Source organism: Nycticebus coucang, chromosome 10, assembly GCF_027406575.1.
Source record: "Nycticebus coucang isolate mNycCou1 chromosome 10, mNycCou1.pri, whole genome shotgun sequence".
Lineage (NCBI taxonomy): Eukaryota > Metazoa > Chordata > Mammalia > Primates > Lorisidae > Nycticebus > Nycticebus coucang.
In genome coordinates this window covers 103,893,729-103,912,386 of record NC_069789.1, presented here as the reverse complement: position 1 = coordinate 103,912,386, position 18,658 = coordinate 103,893,729, and the positions used below count along the sequence as shown (strand labels likewise).

Genomic DNA, 18,658 nt, shown 5'->3' with positions numbered 1-18,658 from the left:
GCTAGGCTTCCTGTGCCCCTTAGCTGAGTTGTAAATGCAAAGGAGAAGTTCAGCTCCAGTGAACACATGAATGATAAGAAAACAAAACAGCCCTACCGCTGATACAGAGAAAGTTTAGTAGTCTGGATAGAAGATCAAACCAGCTACAACATTCCATGAAAAGCCCAAACCTAATCTAGACCAAGACCCTTTTTTTTGTAGAGACAGAGCCCCACTGCACCGCCCTCGGGTAGAGTGCCGTGGCGTCACACGGCTCACAGCAACCTCTAACTCCTGGGCTCACGCGACCCTCCCTCCTCAGCCTCCCAAGCAGCTGGGACCACAGGCGCCCACCACAACGCCCGGCCACCTTTTGTTGCAGTTTGGCCGGGGCTGGGCTCAAACCTGCCACCCTCGGCACCTGGGGCCCGCGCCCTACTCACTGAGCCACAGGTGCTGCCCTAGACCAAGACCCTAATTCTCTTCAATTCTATGAGGCTGAGAGAGGTGAGAAGCTGCAGAAGAGAAGGTCTAGGTTTGGCATCTGTGGCACAGTGGTTACAGCGCCAGCCACATGCACCAAGGTTTGAACCCAGCCCGGGCTAGCTAAACAACAATGACAACTGCAGTAAAAAAATAGCCAGATGTTGTGGCGGGCACCTGTAGTCCCAGTTATTTGGAAGGCTGGGGCAAGAGAATCGCTTAAGCCTGAGAGTTTGAGGTTGCATGATACTCTACCAAGGGCAACATAGTGAGACTCTGTCTCAAAATAAATAAAGAGAAGGTCTAAGATAGCAGAGGTTTGTACATGAGATTAAAGATTTGCAAGGTTAACGAAAGAATATTGTCATAAGGAAGGAAAGACGTTAAGTTTTTTGTTTTTTGTTTTTTCCAGAGACAGAGTCTCATTCTGCTGTTCTGGGTAGACTGCTATAGCATCTACCTAGCTCACTGCAACCTCATACTCCTGGGTTCAAGTGATCCTCCTGCCCCAGCCTCCTGAGTAGCTGGGACTATAGATGCCCACCACAATGCCTGGCTAATTTATCTATTTTTGGTATAGATAAGGCTCACTTTGGTCAGTCTGATCTTAAACTCCTGAGCTCAAGGATCTTTGTGCCTCAGTCTCCCAGAGTGTTGGGATTGCAGGCATGAGCCACCACACCTAAGACCTTATGGTTTAGTCATTCCAGAGCTCTGATGGAGATGGACAATATTAGTGTTATTTTCATGCCTGCTGACACAATATCCATTCCACTGTCCATGAGTTAAGGAGTAATTTCAACTCACCCTGGATAGAGTGCCAGGGTGTCATCACAGCTCACAGCAATCTCAAACTCTTGGGCTCAAGTGATCCACTTGCCTCAGCCTCCTAAGTAGCTGGGACAACAGGCACCTACCACAACACTTAGCTAGTTTTTCTATTTTTTGCTCAGACTGATCTTGAACTTAAGCAATCCATCTGCCTTGGCTTCCCAGAGTCTAGAATTATAGGCATGAGTTACCATGCCCAGCTCGATGAAATTTCCAGTCTTACCTAAGTTATCCTGAAGATCTAGTTAAGATACTTGAGGAAGGTAGGTATACTAAACAATAGATTTTCAATGTAGACAAAACAGCTTATAATGGAAGAAGGTGCCATCTAGGACTTTCATAGGTAGAGCGGAGAAGTCAATGCCTGGCTTCAAAGTATGTGCCGGCTCTCTTGTCAGGGACTAATGTAGCTGGTGACTTTAAGTTGAAGTCAGTGCTCACTTACCATTCTACAAATCCTAGGGCCCTTAAGAATTATGCTAAATCTACTCTGCCTATGGTCCATCAATAGGACAACAAAGCCTGGATGAGAGTATATCTGTTTACTGCATGGTTTACTGAATATTTTAAGCCCATTGTCGAGACCTTCTACTCAGAAAGATTCTTTTAAAAATATTACTTCTCGGGCGGTGCCTGTGGCTCAAAGGAATAGGGCGCTGGCCCCATATGTCAGAGGCAGAAGGTTCAAACCTAGCCCGGGCCAAAAACTGAAAAAAAAAAAAAAATAAAAATTACTTCTCATTGACAATGCACCTGATCATTGAAGGACTCTGATGTACAAGGAGATGAATGTTGATTTCATGCCCACTAATACAACGTCAATTCCAAAGTCTATAGATTAAGGAGCAATTTAGATGTTCAAGTCTTATTATTTAAGAAATACATTTTGTAAGCCTATAGCTGCCATAGATAGTGATTCCTTTGATGGATCTGGGCAAAATAAATTGAAAACCTTCTGGAAAGGATTACCATTTAGATGTCATTAGGAATATTCATGATTCATCAGATGTCAAAGTACCCATACCAAGAAGGGTTTGGAAGAAGTTGATTCTGACCCTCATGGATGACTTTGAGAGGTTCAGGACTTCAGTGGAGGAACTAACTGCATATGTGATGGAAACAGCAAGACAACTAGAATTAGAAGTGAAGCCTGAAGATGTGACTTCATTGTTATAATCTCCTGATAAAACTTGAATGAGTGAGCTCAGTGGATGAGTTGCTTCTTGGGGATGAGCAAAGAACATAATTTCTTGAGATAGAATCTACTCCTGGTGAAGGTGTTGCCAACATTGTTGAAATGACAACAAAGAATTTACAATATTATATTGTATAAACAGTTAACAAAGGTGGGACATGGCAGTTTATGCCTGCAATCCTAGCACTCTGGGAGGCTGAGGTAGGAGGATCACTTGAGGTTAGGAGTTCCAGATCAGCCTGAACAAGAGCAAGACTCTGCCTCTATAAAAAATAGAAAAATTAGCCATATATGGTCATAGGTACCTGTAATCCCAGCTACTTGGGAGGCTGAGGCAAGAGGATCACTTAAGCCCAGGAATTTGAGGTTGCTGTGAGCTGCGATAACACCACTGCACTCTAACCAAGATGACAGAGCAAGACTCTGTCTCAAAAACCAAACAAATAACCCCTCTCCTAAAGAAAAAAAACAGCTTAAAGTGTCCGAAGGGTTTGAGAGAATTGTTTCATTGTCTCCAATTTGAAAGAGGTTCTAGTGTGAATAAGATGTCATCAAACAGCCTCCTGTACCTATACTATAGAGAACTTTTTTGTGAGTCAGTTCATGTGGCAAACCTCATTCTTCTCATTTTAAGAAATTGCCATAGCCACCCCAACCTTCAGCAACCACCGGTTAGTCAGCAGCCATCAACATCAAGGCAAGACCCTCCACCAGGGTTGTGTCAAAAAGATAATGACTTGCCTAAGGCTCAGAAGGTATTTGTAAATGAAGGTATGTACTTGCAAACATACATAATGCTATTGCTCACTTAATGCACCAAAATACAGTTAAGCATAACTTTTATATGCACTGGGAAACCAAAAAAAATGTGGGTGACTCACTTTGAAGCGATATCCACTTTACTGCAGTGGTCTGAAACCCCAACTGGTAGGATCTTGCCTTTACTCAAATGAGCCAGGAAGGCAGAACTGTCAGGGTCAGACAGGTGATGACTTTGAATCCCAGATTTTTAAGGAGTGTGGCTTATCAACTCATTAATGTATTAACTGAGAGCACAGAGTTCCAGGGAGCTAAATAGATGGGGTGAGAATAGAACCTAGCCACCCAACGGGACGGGCTCGCAAGGCTCTTCCGCCAGGTGTTCTCTCTTTCCAGGATAGGCGGGTGTACCTTGGAGGGTTGGATCTGCCCTCATCTGGTCTCTCCCTTCCTAGTGTCCTCAGCTGCCATGATCCCTACCTAGCATGCTCAGCTCTCCGCTCTCCCGGGCTTAATTCTAGGATGATTTTACATTGTCCGCGCTCACCCTATCCCGGTCCTACCCCTCTGGTTCGGTCTTGGACTCACTCATTGCTGTCCGCCATGGCCCGGCTCAGGTCTTTGGCTGCTCCAGTCCAACTGATAGCACAGGATCGGCCAGGCCTGGCCCACCGGGCTCACCTGCCCCTCAGACCTCTGGCCGCCCTGGCCCCGCCCTTCTCCTTGCTCTAGCTCCGCCCCAGGGCCTGACTGGCTTCTCCCCACGCCCTGCACCGACCTTGCAGCGCTCCCTGCTGGTAGCGCGTGCGCTCTGCGGTTGCCACCTCGCCGCGGACCCGCCAGCCGCGCGCGGTTGTCTTGGAGAAGGACACAGAAGCGACGCCGCCGTGGGTTGGTGGCATCCAGTCGGTAGGCGCAGGACAGAGATACCTGATTCCACCACTCCTGGTGAGCCCTACAGAGTCCTGTCCTAACGATCCGCTTCCACGAGAGCCCCGGCGCGCTGCGGACAGCACCAGCATGTCGAACGAGCCCAGCGCGCCCGGAGCCTCGCCCAGGGTCCCGCGTCCAGGGACGCAGAAGTCGTCCGGCTCGGTGACTAAAAAGGGAGAGCGCGCGGCCAAGGAGAAGCCGGTGTCTGCGCTGCCGCCTGTAGGCGAGGAGGAGCCCAAAAACCCCGGTACGCTGGCGCTGGGGGGAGATGGGCCCCAGGCTGCGTCCCACCCCGGGACTCGCTGCTGAGGCTGGGCTCCGCCAGACTGAGCTCCTGAACCTCAGCTTGGTAAATGTTTGAATTGAATTTGATCTTAAAGAACCCGCACTCTGGTTGGGGGTGCTGAGAAATACAACATATGGTATGTGTATGGAAGGCCCAGGGGTGACGAGAGGACAACGGGAGACTGCTAGGTGGTGTATTTGAGCAGTTTTTATAGATGTTCATTCATTTACTCGACAATTACTTTTTTCCTTTTTTTTTTTTTTTGTAGAGACAGAGTCTCACTGTACCGCCCTCGGGTAGAGTGCCGTGGCGTCACACGGCTCACAGCAACCTCTTAACTCTTGGGCTTACGCGATTCTCTTGCCTCAGCCTCCCGAGCAGCTGGGACTACAGGCGCCCGCCACAACGCCCGGCTATTTTTTGGTTGCAGTTTGGCCGGGGCTGGGTTTGAACCCTCCACCCTCGGCATATGGGGCTGGCGCCCTACTCACTGAGCCACAGGCGCCGCCCTTTTTTCCTTTTTTTTGAGACTGAGTCTTACCCTCTGGCCCTGGGTAGAATGCTGTGACGTCATAGCTCACAGCAACCTCAAATTTGTGGGGGCAAGTGATCCTCCTGCCTCAGCCTCCTAAGTATGGGGTACTACAAGTGACTACAGGTGCCCATCACAACGCCTAGCTAGTTTTTCTATTGTTAGTAGAAATGGGGTCTCACTCTTGGTCAGGCTGGTCTGGAATTCCTGAACTCAAACAATCCAACTGCCTTGGCCTCCTAGAGTGCTAGGATTACAGGCCAGAGCCTCTGAGCCCAGCTCAAAAATTACTTTTCTTTTCTTCTTTTTAAAAAATTTATTGTTGGGGATTCATTCAGGGTACAAGAAACCAGGTTACACTGATTGCATTTGTTAGGTAAAGACCCTCTTACAATTGTGTCTTGCACACACCAAGACCCCACCCCCTTGGTCCTCCCCTCTCTCTGCTCTTCCTTTCCCCACCCCTCCCTCCTCCTTTCTCTCTCTGCTCTCCCCTTCCCCCACCCCCACCCCCACCATGTCACTAATTGTCATTAATTGTCCTCATATCAAAATTGAATACATAGGATTCATGCTTCTCCATTCCAAGAATTACTTTTCCAACGCCCACTCTGGGGCCAGGTATGATACAGAGGATAACAAAACATGGGCAAGCCTGCCCTCATGGAATTACATTCGCTGGGAAAAGAAAACAATTAGAATGCATAAGTAGGGGTGTGGTTCTTTTTGTTGCAAGTGATAGAACCCACCCAACTCTAAGCACAAAGGGAAATTTATTGGAAGACTTCTTGATACAAATCTGCCAGCTTTGCCATCCTTGAGGGACATGCTGTCCCTGGAATCAAGGTAAAACAACTTGGGAAAAGGATTTGATTGTCCCACCTTGGCCGTCTCCTTGTCAGTGCTGGTGCTTGGGAAGAAGGAATTATGAGAGTGGGAGGATAAGCATCTTCTGGAAGGGTGGACAAGACAATATAGAGTCCGCTATGCGATAAACACACACACACACACACACACACACACACACACACACACACACGGAGTGGAAAGGGCAGAGAATGGAGGCAGAGAGATGTCAGCGGCTCAGTCCAGAGACAGTGGTAGCCAGGATAGGGCAGTGGGGATAGAGAGGGGTGGATGGGTTAAGTTCTTGGGAGAAACATTTCAGAGTCGGAAATAATAAGAGTCAGTGAAAGACTGGACAGGGTGGGGGTTAGGGACACAGTAAGAAAGCTTCTCAGGTTTCTGGATAGGCGTGGGGTGGGTGGAGGTGCTGTTCATGGAAATGGGACAGCCTGCAGGAGGTGGGTGTAAGTGAGGATCTCCAAGGGGTGATGCCAGCTGGGCAGTGGGACATATGGGTCTGGAATGCTGAAGAGAGGTTAGGGGTGGTGAAGAGATAGTATTTTGAGAGCTGCTGATGTCCTGACATAGTTAAGCCCTGGGAATGAAAGGGATTCCCAAGCAGGGAGGGAGTGAAATTAGAGGAGAGGGGTCAGGACCAGCCTCTGAGAGGGTTAGAGGAGGAAGAGCTGGCAGGAAAACCTGAGCAGCCTCTGCAGAGAGGTGGGGTAGAATGTGATGACTGCATGGGGACCCTGGGTAGGGCACCACGGAGGTTATGGAGGCTTTAGCAATCGTCACTGTTGTGGCAGGAGCAGATGTTAGGTAGAGAATGATGTAGGAAGGCACCTGTGTTCAGAGGAAATCACATCCGATGGTTTCTATTTCTCAAGAAACTCCGAGAGGAGTGTGGGCGGGGAAGAGAGCAGGTGTTGTGCTGTCCTTTAGGCAACTACCCCATAAAAGCAGACAACATCCCATCCCACGGTCGCACAAAGGTCTGTAGGACAAGGCTCTTCTACAGCAGCGCTTCTCAAGGAGCAGCGCTTCTCAAGGTGCTGTGCTTGGACCAGCGGTTTTGGCATCATCTATTAGCTTGTTAGAAATGCATGGTCATGGGCCCCACCTAGACTATGGAATCAGAATTTCTGGGGATGAGGCCCAGGACATTGGTTTAACAGGCTGGAAACCAGCAGCGGAACAGTCTGGGAAGGTCAGGAAGCCTGCAGGGCCAGCCCTGCCCAGGGTCACCGGGCCTCCCTATGCCTTACCTGCTAGGTGTATCCAGCTGTGCGTCTGGGTTCCCGCTGACCACTGCACACAAGAGAAACGCGCTCCTCTCACCCCTTTCCCACGAACCCTCAAACCTCCCTGCTTTCTGCCCCAACACTTGCTAAGCTGAGGTCCTGCTAGTCCCTCCACACCCTCAGGGCCGGTTCCCTACTGCCACCTGCTGCCTGTGGCCTGCGTGGTATTGCTGCGAGGCTCTGGGCTGTCCTGCACTTGGCAGGGACACCGCCCCATTTCCAGGAACCATTTCTTTTTTTCTTTTTCTTTTTTATAGTTATTATTACTTTAGCCAAGCATTTCGTACACGGTGAGGAGTTTGTAGTAAGAGTTAACTTTAATAACCTCTAAGGTGACTTTTTCTGGATGTCTTTTCAGACACCACATTAACCTGGTTGAGGTTATGTTTTGTTTTGTTGCATCCCAACCATACTTGTCAAACCAGAAACTGGAAGGGCGAGGCCCACATTTACCAAAACCTGGAACATGATTTTGACTTTCTTTTTTTTTTTTTTTTTGGTTTTTGGCCGGGGCTAGGTTTGAACCCACCACCTCTGGCATATGGGACCGGCGCCCTACTCCTTGAGCCACAGGTGTTGCCCCCAGGAACCATTTCTTCCTGGGGTGCCCACGGGAGAAGCTGGCTAGAGCAGGGCTCTCTTAGAGATTCAGAAACTTGAAGTTTGCACAGCTTCTTCGGGATGGGACGTGGCGGCATGTCCGAGTTGCTAGGACGGAGTTGACCTTCCTGAAGCCGAAAACGCGCCGGCTCAGGGAGGGCCGAGTACACGCTTCTCAAATCAAAGTCTGCGCCGGGCTCACTCGGTGTGTGAGCGTGGGAGCTAGAGGAACTCGACGCTGGCCTGAGCTGCTTTCTCCGAGGGACTCTGGGCAGCGTCAGCAGAGAGGGGACCCCACGGGCTGGGCTGACACCTTGGGGCAGCGGCCCAACTTGCGGGGAGAGCGGCAAGGACAGTGGGGCTGGTGGGTTTGTGCTTTTGCGCGGGTCGGCAGCACCTAAACGAGGCACTGCTACTGCCTCGGGCGCAGCTCTTGCAGCCCCACTGCTTCCTGGTGGGGTCGGTCCAGCGCAACGCACGTGTTAAGTGGCGGCAGGGAAGTTGGTCTGCGCGGGACGCAGACTCGGGCGCCCCCTGGCGGCCGCGGCCCGGCAGCGCCCAGCTCACAGCGCTCGCCCCGCCCCGCCCCGCCCTGCCCCGCAGAGGAGTACCAGTGCGTCGGGGTCCTGGAGACCGACTTCGCCGAGCTCTGCACGCGCTCGGGCTACACAGACTTCCCCAAGGTTGTCACCAGACCCCGCCCCCACCCGACCTTCGTACCATCCGCCTCCATGTCCGAAAAACCCGCCATAGGTGAGTGATGGCGAGGCGTCCGTCCCCAGCCGCCCTTCGGAAGTAGGGCGTCGTCATGCTGTGTGAGAGCCGGGGGAGGCTCCGAGGGGCGGAGGTGGGGGGTGGTGGTGCTGTGTACCTGTCCAACCCCGGAGGAGACGAGCCTAGCCGGGGAAGCGTCGCCCGCGGGCAGGCGGTGTACTTCAACTCCCGACCCTGTCCCCTCCATTCTCACCCCCGCCTTCCAGACGACCAGCGGCTGTCGGGGTCCTGCAGCCTCAACAGCCTGGAGAGCAAATACGTGTTCTTCCGGCCCACCATCCAGGTGGAGCTGGAGCCGGAGGACAACAAGTCGGTGAAAGAAATCTACATCCGTGGTGAGCCCTGCTCTGAGCGCCCTCCCCGGCCGCCCCTCCCGGGCCTGAGGGCCTTCCTCCTCCTTGGCTGCAGGTTGGAAGGTCGAGGATCGGATCCTGGGCATCTTCTCTAAATGTCTGCCCTCCCTTAGCCAGCTACAGGCTATCAAGTGAGGGGTACCCGGGGGCAGGTGGGTGGGCCAGCGTGGGGTATGGGGCTACTGGTGGTTTGGCAGAGGGAACAGAAGGGAAATTGAGGACCCCTGGGACTGTGGGAGGTGAGTGGCCCTGGGGTGTGGGGGGGAAGGGGACGTTTCTAGTGAGAGATGTCCCAACTCTACTTTTCTCTACTCCCCCCAATGCCAGCTTGTGGAAAGTGGGGCTGACTGATAGCACCCTGACCACCTTCATCGCCCTCCTGCCTCTCTGCTCACCCACACTCAGGTCAGCAAAGTGGGTGGTCCCAGGGCCTGGGCAGCAGTATAAGGAGGGAAAGGGCAGCTCCTGTGGGCCTGGGCTGCATCCCTGTGGAAACAGTGTCTATTGGATCATGAAGCCCCCATTACACAAGAAGCTGGGTCCCCTTTTTCATACCACTCCAGACCTCAAAGAGCTGGACCTTCAACCTTCGGGGTTCATCCCATGTCCTCTGCAGCAGTCCTCTTACCATAGTTCCCTCCCTGAAGGTTCTGTCTCTCCATTGGCAGGCTGCCTTGCTCCTGTGGGTGGGATAAACACTCCTTGAGGGCAGGGACTGTGTCTCCTCCAGCTGGGAATGCCTAGCACCCTGTAGGAAACACCAAGAAACACACATTTTATCCCATCAGAGCAATGAGAAACAGTTCAGCTAGCAGAAAAATAACTTCATGAATTAATCTTATAAATAATGTGATAAAATGAGTCATAAACTAATTTCAGGTAAATGTAATCAAGCTCTTTTTTTGAGAGAGAGCCTTGCTTTGTTACCCAGGCTGGAGTGCAGTGGTTAGATCACAGATCACTATAGCCTCAAACTCTTGGGGTCAAGTGATCCTCCTGCCTCAGCCTCCTGAATGGTGGAGACTCCAGACATGTGCCACGATGCCTGGCTAATTTAAAAATATTTTTTGTTAAGATGAAGTCTTGCTGTGTTTCCCAGACCGGTCTTGGCCTCCCACTAGGAGGCTGGGAGTTCAAGACCATTATCATAGTGCTGTTAGAGAAGCCATTGCCTTTTGGAGAGACTGTGTAACGAGCTAACTTCAAGATTTAGTGCAGTGGCTCTCAACCTTCCTCATGCCATGACCCTTTAATACAGTTCCTCATTTTGTGGTGACCCCCAACCATAAAATTATTTTCATTCCAGTATTTGTACGGGGTGTATGTGATGGGGTTGGCATGATGATGTCATCACACCGGCTACTCGTATGTGGGCATATCTGCATGTGGGTGGACCCACCTGAAGACAGATACAGGAGCCATGTCTCGGTTCCTAAGACCATTGGAAATATGGGTTTTCCGATGGTCTTAGGCGACCCCTGTGAAAGGGTCGTTGGACCTCCAAAGGGGTCGCAACCCACAGATTGAGAACCACTGATTTAGTGGCTTGGCTGGGCGTGGTGGCTCACTCCTAGAACTTGGGAGGCTGAGGCAGGTGGATTGCCTGAACTCACAGGTTCAAGACCAGCCTGAGCACCCTATGTCTAAAAAATAGCTGGGCATTGTGGTGGGTGCCTGTAATCCTAGCTACTTAGGAGGCTGAGGCAAGAGAATCACTTGAGCCCAAGAGTTTGAGGTTGCTGTGAGCTGTGATGCCACAACACTCTACCAAGGGCAACAAAGTGAGACCCTGTCTCAAAAAAAAAAAAAAGATTTAGTGGCTCAAGACAAGCATATATTATCTCATTATTTTTGTGAGACAGCCTGGGTGTAGGTTAACCAGGTGCTTCTGGTGCAGGGTCTGTCTTGAGTTTGATTTGGGCATTGCAGTTGATCTCAGGGGTCAACTGGGACTTCTGTTCTGCTTCAAAGCTCACTTGTATGGCTGGCCCTGGCCTTCTTCACAGGCTGTCTGAGTGTCCTTACAGCATGGCAGCCAGCCATCTGAGAGAGTGCCACAGAACACCCAGGATGGAACCCACAGTCTTTGTAGCCTAAACTCGAAAGTGACATCCCCTCACTTTAACATAGTCTGTTCATTAGAAATGGTGGTTTATCCCTTGTAAGCCTAGTACTGGGGGAGGCTGAGCCCTTATGTCTGTGGCGACGCCACTGCACTCTAGCCTGGGCACAGAGCAGGAACCTATCTTCTCCTCCCCACCCTGCACCCCCTAAATGAGTCACTAGGTGCAGCCCACAGTCAGGAGTGGGCTATATAAGGGCATGAACCAGGAGGTGGGAGTAATCCAAGGCCATCTTAGAGACCTCCTTACCACAGGCCCTTTCACACGGCCACACCCAAGTCATTCTGGAGAGCTGTCACATCTCATTTCTACTTTGGGGTATACTTGATTTTCTAGCTGCTCCCCACAGACCCACACTTCTTCTCTCCCAATACCTGGCCTCAGCGATACCTCCTGGTTCTCAGATCTCCCCCACCCTCAGGAAGGTGTCTCTGGAGGGGAACCCACTGACTGAGCAATCCTACCACAAGCTCATGGCGTTGGACAGCACGTGAGACTCCTTGCCCTCACCTCCTTACCTGGGCTTGCCCTACCCCACGCCTCTTTAGTTCCCTCCCTTCCTTGCTCTGCTAGCATCTATGCGGGGGGCCCTGGATGGCGGTCCCTACACCCTCAGGCCAGGTGGCCCTCGCACCCCGGGGATACCGGTGCTTCCCTGGCCTCCGTCCGCCTGCCCCAGGATAGCGCACTTGTCTCTGCGGAACAACAACATCGACGACTACGGGGCACAGCTCCTGGGCCAGGCGCTGTCTACACTGCACAGCTGCAACCGGACCCTCGTCTCCCTCAATCTGGGCTTCAACCACATCGGGGACCAGGGCGCGGGCTACATCGCGGATGTGCGTGCGCTGCGGGGGGAGCCGCCGGTAGCCGGGAGGAATCTCCCGGCGCCCACGCACCCCACTCCCTGCCTCCGCAGGGCCTCCGGCTGAACCGCTCCCTGCTCTGGCTGTCCCTGGCCCACAACCGCATCCAGGACAAGGGCGCCCTGAAGCTGGCCGAGGTGAGTATGCCAAAGGGGCAGGGCCCGGCGCAGATTGGTCTCCCTGGCGTCTGAGGCGGCTGCCGGCCTCTCCCAGGTCCTGGGCCCCTTCGAGCTGACACACACTGAGGTGGTGGAGCGCCGGCGGCTCCTGCTGGAGAAGGGGACACAGGGTCGACTGCGGTCGGTGAGCAGATCCCTCGATAGGCTGCTTCGCAGCAAACTGGCCTCCTTCCTGGTCACCATCTTCCTCTCTGCCTCATCTGTGTCTCAGGGGCGTTTGCCAGGCCCCTACTGGGTGGACTCTGATTGCAGAACCCCCCTGTGGGCGATAGAGTGTTTGGTTAAGAGAAAAGACACCAGATTTAGGATCTGCCTCGACCACATACCAGCTTTAACTCTAGCTGTGCCTTGGTTTTCTCACTTGTCAGTGGGGATAATTCTACCTACTCAAAAGATCATTGAGAGGTTTTGAGTTAGCTCATGCAATGCAGTTAGAGTAGTGCCTGGCACTTAGCTGCAGTTTTCCTGCAACGAGCTCAGCAAACTGAGCTCCCCACTTTGTGCTCACCCAATTTCTCTGTTGTTTCCTCCCAACAGTGTCCCTCATTACTGTGTGAGGAGCCACACATTATTTTAGCATGTAGGGAAGTGGGGTGGGGGAAGGGACAGGCTGTCAACCTGACTGCTACCTGGGCTTGGTGCTGCCACCCCCTGCCTCCACTGAGGAAGGGGCTCTGGCTTCCTCCTCCATGCCCTCCCCATGAGCACAGCCATCCACCTCTCGGCATGGGGACTCGAAAATTGACCGTGAAAGGAGCCAGATGATGGGGTTCAGCAGTATCACACTTGACAAGGTGGACAAGTTGCAGGCAATGAAAGCTCCTAAGGGCCTGGCCAAGAAAAAGGACAAACCAGGGGTAGGTGTGTTGTGAGAGAGAGCCTGCACTGATGGGTGAGGGAGGGACAGAAGGGAGTCCACACTGAAGGGTCCCGTAGCCCAGGGTCCTGACCCCAGCTCCTTCTTCTCTCTGCTCACCTTCCCCACAGGAAGTGGTCAAGAAAGAGGAGAAGTCAGGGTCTGGGCAGTCTCCCACACAGGCAACCCCTAAGAAAGAAGATGCCGCAAAGGCAAGCAAAGGGAGTAAGTGTCAGCCGCCTCTGCCACCACCTTTCCGAGTGATGGATGTGGGGGGTTGTTTTGGCTGTGTCCCTCTGGGTCTTACTTTCTCCTCACAGCGAGATGATGTGCAAAGCCCAACCAGCCCAGACATCCTGACCCATCACTCTCCACATCCCTGTTCTTGGGGCTGGACTCCTATGGCCCTGTCCTCAGACAAGGAACCCCCTTCTTGGCAGCCCCTCCCCCAGGTGTTTCCATTGCACCCAAACTCAAAGCTCTTGCTGTTCAGGGTTCCAGGAGTCTCTGCCTCATCCAGCCCATTCTCTCTGGGAGTGGGGCAATATTAGAAGTGTGCACTGCATATCCTGGCTCCTCTTCTGGCCCTAGAGGTGACCATCACTGAGCAGAAGCCAACCAAGGGAAAAGGGACCAAAAGCGGGAGCAAAGAGAAGCGCAGCATTCTCCTGGAGTCTGAGGTGAGTCACCTCCCTGGGGTTCCACCTTGCTCCCACTCCACCCCCTCCTGGAGTGAGGTCTCCAGCCCTGTACTGTGTCAGCAGCTACTTACCTTCAAATTCTGTCCTCTGTTCCTGCCCCAGCCACACTTGAACCCCCCAACTGGAGACTGTGGTACAAGTAATGGGGCCCAGTGCCTCCTCTCCCCTTCTGATTTGGGTAGACTCTCTGCTTCTCCTTGTTTATTAGCAGCCCACACTTGGATTCTCTGTCTCAATTCAGGCTACCTCCCCAGAGGCTATCAGCTTATCATTACCACCCCTACCACTGCTGGGCAGGAGGAAAGTGTGTTCTCCTTTGCCCATCATCTGCTCCCTGAGAAAGCCAGAGCATCTCTATAGTTGAGACCTTTCTCCTTTGTCCCTGGGTCCGTCTCTCCTTTCTCCTTCCAACTTGGACCAACTAGCTCCTCACTTTCGAAATCTTCCTGGGTCACCTCCGTTGCACCCCCTCCAGTGTCAGCTGCCTAAGGACCTTTCTCTGTTCATTTCCCCTCCTGTATCAGATGGAACCTCTGCCCCCAACATTCTAGGCATGGAAGGGCCCCCTCCCCTTTCAGGAATCTCTCTGGCACTCCAGACAAGCTCTCACAGAAGAGAAGGTTAACATGGAAGATGATGAGATTTGCCTTTCATCTTTCACTTTGTTTCTGCCCATCTGGATCAGGGTATTTCTCACCAGAACCATGTCAGTTTCTTTTCTTTTTTTTTTTTTTTTCAGTTTTTGACCAGGGCTGGGTTTGAACCCGCCACCTCCAGTATATGGGGCCGGCGCCCTAGTCCTTTGAGCCACAGGTGCTGCCCGATGTCAGTTTCTTTTCAACCTGTCTTCAATGTCACCTCCCTCTAACCCATCCTCACTGCCCTAGGTTTTAGGAAATACCTAGACGTGAATGTCACATGTTCTCGCATGCCTCCAGACCCTTTGTCCTCACCATTTCTTTTTTCTTTGCCCAGACACCTTTCTCCTCATTTTCATCTGCTAATGTCTGCTAATACTCAATTTCAGCTCACAGGCCACCTCTTCTGGGAGACTGTTCCTGGATCCCCAGCCTGGGCTTGATGTCCGCTCTGTGCGCTCACAGTGCTCTGGGCCTCCTCCTCTCAGGTGTTACACTGTACTCATTACTTTCTGGCTCTCGCACAGGAAGGCGCTTCTTGAGGGTATGGGCTTATCTTTGTGTGCCCAGCACCCAGGGCAAAGCCTGGGCTGCAGCTGGCAGGCAGGGCAGGTCTACTGAGTGAAGCATTGACCAGCTGCCCCTCTCCTGTGGCAGTCAGTGCTCTGTTTTAACAGCTGGTTGCTGAGGCCACCGAGGTGGTCAACCCTCTCCTGGAGCCTGTGGAGCACCGAGATGGGAAGGTTTTCATGCCAGGAAACAAGGTCCTTTTGCACCTCAACCTCATCAGTATGTCTGCCAGCCACCCTGCCCTCCTCCCATGGGGCCACTTGGGCCCCATCCTGCCATGAGGGTGCCCACCCCAACTCTATGATGTGGTCCTGTCATTAGGCATCACGCTGTCAGAGGCCCTCTAGCATGAAGTTGGGTGAGGGAAGTGCTGAGGAAGGTAATTAGGGTCTGAGGGGACTTAGAAAGACACTGGGCAGAGAATGTAAAAGGTAAGGGGAAGCCAGGAATCAGGGGAGTAAAGGAGAGCAGGACAGAGGGCCTGTGAGCTTGGGGGACTGGAGAAGCCAGGCTGCTGAGGGTGCCAGGCATGAGGCGGCTGGCGGCAGGTGGCCACCCTTCTGTACCTCCCCTAGGGAACCGCATCACCGAGGTGGGGCTGGAGGGCTTCCTGGCCGCAGTACAGTATCAGGTGCAGTTCTCCAAGGCCAAGAGCGTGTCCAAGGGCCCTGTGGGGCTGTTGTGGCTGTCTCTGGCGGTGAGTCCCTGTCACTCTTTGCTGCTTCCGCTGCAGGCAACTTCTTCCTCCCATTCCCAAAGAAGGCCTGTACTTTCCCTGATTCTGTAACATAACCTCCATTCCTCGAGATCAGCCTTTTCAGTGTCCCTAGCACTTAACCCACTCTGCTCCAGGATGTTTTTTTATTCCTAGGGGAGTAATGTTTCCTAGTCAGCTGTCAGCCTCCGTTTTCCTCTTTCAGAAAAACTGCTTCTCCCCACAATGTCCCATGTACGCCACCATCCAGGAGCTGATGCTGCCAAGGGACCCCATCAAGGCCAAGCTGAGGGAGGAAGAGGCCATACCTTTCCCCACATAGACCCCTCCCACCTACTTCCCTGAGACTTTGGGCCATGGAAGAACCTCCTGTCCCTGTGGGAGGTCAGCCCAGTAGTGTATTGGTATACTCTTCCTTGAGATTGTCTGAAAACTCTTTGGAACTACTTGGAATATTAGGATTCTGAGTCTTTTCATGTAGTTTGGCCAGAAACGGCAGAGAAGTGATGGTCTGAATCTTTCGGTCCTGCTGGGGATGATCTCAGCCCTGTGCCATCAGCTAGCCGGGGTGTTGCTCCTTTGCTTCCTGAGGGGTAGCTTTTGCTCAGGCAGGAGTCTGAGCTCCTTTGGGAACATGTGCCATGCCAAGGTTTGCATTCAGGACTTGGAAGTGGGATTGTGAGTGATACACATAGACTATGGAGAGGAGGTGGGAGGACTAGGGAGGATGGGGCAGAGGACTCAGCACACCTGCCCTCAGATTCTGCTTCTCCCTATCTGGCTGCTCCAGGTGTCTGGTGTAGAGAGGTGAGGCCCCAACTTAAGAAAAAGCACAAAGGCTTGGCAGGCCACTTTGGAGAGTGTGCTAAGCCTCTCAACATCCACATAGAAAAGACCAAGCATTAAACATGAACCCTAATGACACTGCGTGCTGAGGCTGGCAGTTTGAAATGAGACAGTGTGATAGTGCTGCCTCAGGTCACCACTGAGGTGACCTCATGGTGCCCAGAATGCACAGGACTGGCTCCAGGGGAACTCCCAACTCACAGGGCACTTTAGGACAAGGGGACTAGGGATCAGTCCTCACCTTAAGCAGAGCTAACATGTCCCACACACCCTGGCCCCCACTTCCCTCATTCAGGTGCACCCAGCACTGCCCCATCCCACCTGTCCCTGTGTGTGGCTCAGCTGCTCTGTGGGCCTCTTCTGCCTCCTCGTGGTCTGGCTGCCTCAGCTGCTGCTTCTCCAGGGCAAACACAGCACATGAAGGTGCTTGGTGATGACTATCACTCCAGCTTCTGCAGTGTCCCCTGTGCCCCATCCTAAAGCTTTGGTGATAGCAAACATGTACCCTATACTCCACTGTGCATGATGCCTGTGTCAATCCTGGCGCCCCATGGCAGAGCCTTGTGTCATGAGAGTTGGGGTGAGACTGCTGTCAGAAATGTGGGACTTGAGAATTTGTAGCTTAATCCCACAATGAAGGCGGAGGGACAGAGGCAACATGGGTAGTTACAGTCCTGGGGGTGGGCCATGCCTGCAGGAGGGGGATGATGACAATGAGAACTTGGCCAGGTCCAAGATGATCCTCTTTAGGTTTTGCCTATACAGTCCTGAAGGTCACTGAGGGCGGCTCATGAAGCCTGGTCATCCTGTGTCCACTGCTCTTCTGCATACACGTGTGCGTGGGGGCTGCACAACAGAGTCTGCCCGCCAGCCAGCTCAGTGAAGCCATGAGAGTACTCTAGCCAGTCTCACAGGGACAACCACAGCTTCTCTATCACAGTGGTCCCAAGAATCACACACATACAACTGAAGAATATTTAACTTTTCTTAAAAAAAAACAAAAAACTTACCATGAAAGGAAGAAAATAAAAGAGTATACATTATCTTAACAGCAAAACCGTCATTTCCATATCTGCATTTTATATATTATATATATTTATATATATATATATATGTATATATACACCTAGCACAGTGTGTATATTCTGTTCACTGGGGAGAGGGCTGAGAACATAGTGGCGATGGGGCCAGTGCTGCAATGGCCCTGGGATGGTTCTGGGGCAGTTCAGGGACTCCAGCATTCAGATCCCTAAGTCCACCTCCATACCTGCTATGCTACTTCTCTACAGGGAGAGGGTGGGGAAGGGTGAACATAGGAGAGAGTCCCCACCTTGTGAAATGAGAAGTCCTGGGAGGGAGGGAGTAGCTGGGCATCCAGCTGCATGGGGTGGGGTGGCTTTAGAGCCAGGTGGGACTAGAGGCTGGAAGACCTCCCTGCCATAGGGGACAGGGACACCCAGGTCTGGCTCCCTGATCCTGGAGCCCAGCTGTTAACAGGAGATTCCAGCACTCCAGGAACAGAAACAAAATGGTCTAAGTTATGTATAGAGCAGAGATGCACATACAATACATACATATTTATAGGAAACCAAAGTGACCTAGAGAAGGAGAGGCACCTGCCTCCACCTGGAGCCCTGCAGAGAAAGGGGGAGGGAGAAAGTGCGTCTACACAGAAGCCTCCATCTTTCACTTGCACATCCAGGTGCACGTGCACACGCACACGTGCTGACATGCGTGTGGGCAGGGCGGCCCGTGGGAAGCAGGGCCTTTCAGATGCAGTCAGCATGCTCAAGGGGACACAGGCCTTGGAGGGTAGATGAGGGAGGGAAAAACATTGACACCTGACTCCAGTCTGAGCAGACCAAGAAACATGCGGGTCCCCCGGAGGCCTCAGTCGGATCCTGGTTTCCCCAATGTGGCTCCCACAGAAAAGAAGTTTCGAGCCTACCCATTCTGCACCCCAGTCTAAGGCCAGTGCTCAGAGGAGGAATGGGGTGCAGATGTGGTTCGGACGGTCATGGTCCTGGCAATGTGGCTGTATCTGCTGTTCTGTCTTCCAGGGGTGTGTCAGAGCCTGTGGGAGGATGGTGACAGTAAGATTGGCCAGGCTTGAGATGACCCACTTCTTCATGCTTTGTCCAGATAGTCCTCAAGCTCATTGGAGCAGCAACTCCCACCCCTCCTTCCAGATATTCTAGTTTCTTGGGGGTCCTAAATAAGGATGTCTACCGGACCAAACTTTTGTTCTGTCAGTACCCCAAACCTGGGTATCAAGTAGGAATGTGCTGC

At 52.4% G+C, this 18,658-nt stretch overlaps 2 protein-coding genes across 13 annotated transcripts in view; one reads left to right on the top strand and one right to left on the bottom strand.

Annotated features, from left to right (window-relative positions):
- The first annotated feature begins 4,150 nt into the window (after nt 1-4,150).
- Nucleotides 4,151-16,412, top strand: LRRC71 (leucine rich repeat containing 71). Its single transcript, XM_053606571.1, has 15 exons — nt 4,151-4,427; nt 8,352-8,501; nt 8,729-8,857; nt 8,931-9,006; nt 9,203-9,280; nt 11,420-11,488; nt 11,678-11,837; nt 11,918-12,001; nt 12,078-12,167; nt 12,754-12,900; nt 13,031-13,124; nt 13,491-13,579; nt 14,916-15,027; nt 15,384-15,505; nt 15,729-16,412. The coding sequence occupies exons 1-15, from the start codon at nt 4,268-4,270 to the stop codon at nt 15,843-15,845; spliced, it is 1,677 nt and encodes a 558-aa protein (XP_053462546.1). The 5' UTR covers nt 4,151-4,267; the 3' UTR covers nt 15,846-16,412.
- A 924-nt stretch (nt 16,413-17,336) lies between these two features.
- ARHGEF11 (Rho guanine nucleotide exchange factor 11) overlaps nt 17,337-18,658 on the bottom strand; it is a 122,104-nt gene continuing 120,782 nt past the window's right edge. For all 12 annotated transcript variants that reach the window (XM_053604210.1, XM_053604202.1, XM_053604209.1 and 9 more), the window contains one exon: nt 17,337-18,443. In XM_053604210.1, the coding sequence (XP_053460185.1) occupies nt 18,385-18,443 (59 nt within the window). In that variant the 3' untranslated portion in view covers nt 17,337-18,384. The remainder of the gene's footprint in view (nt 18,444-18,658) is intronic.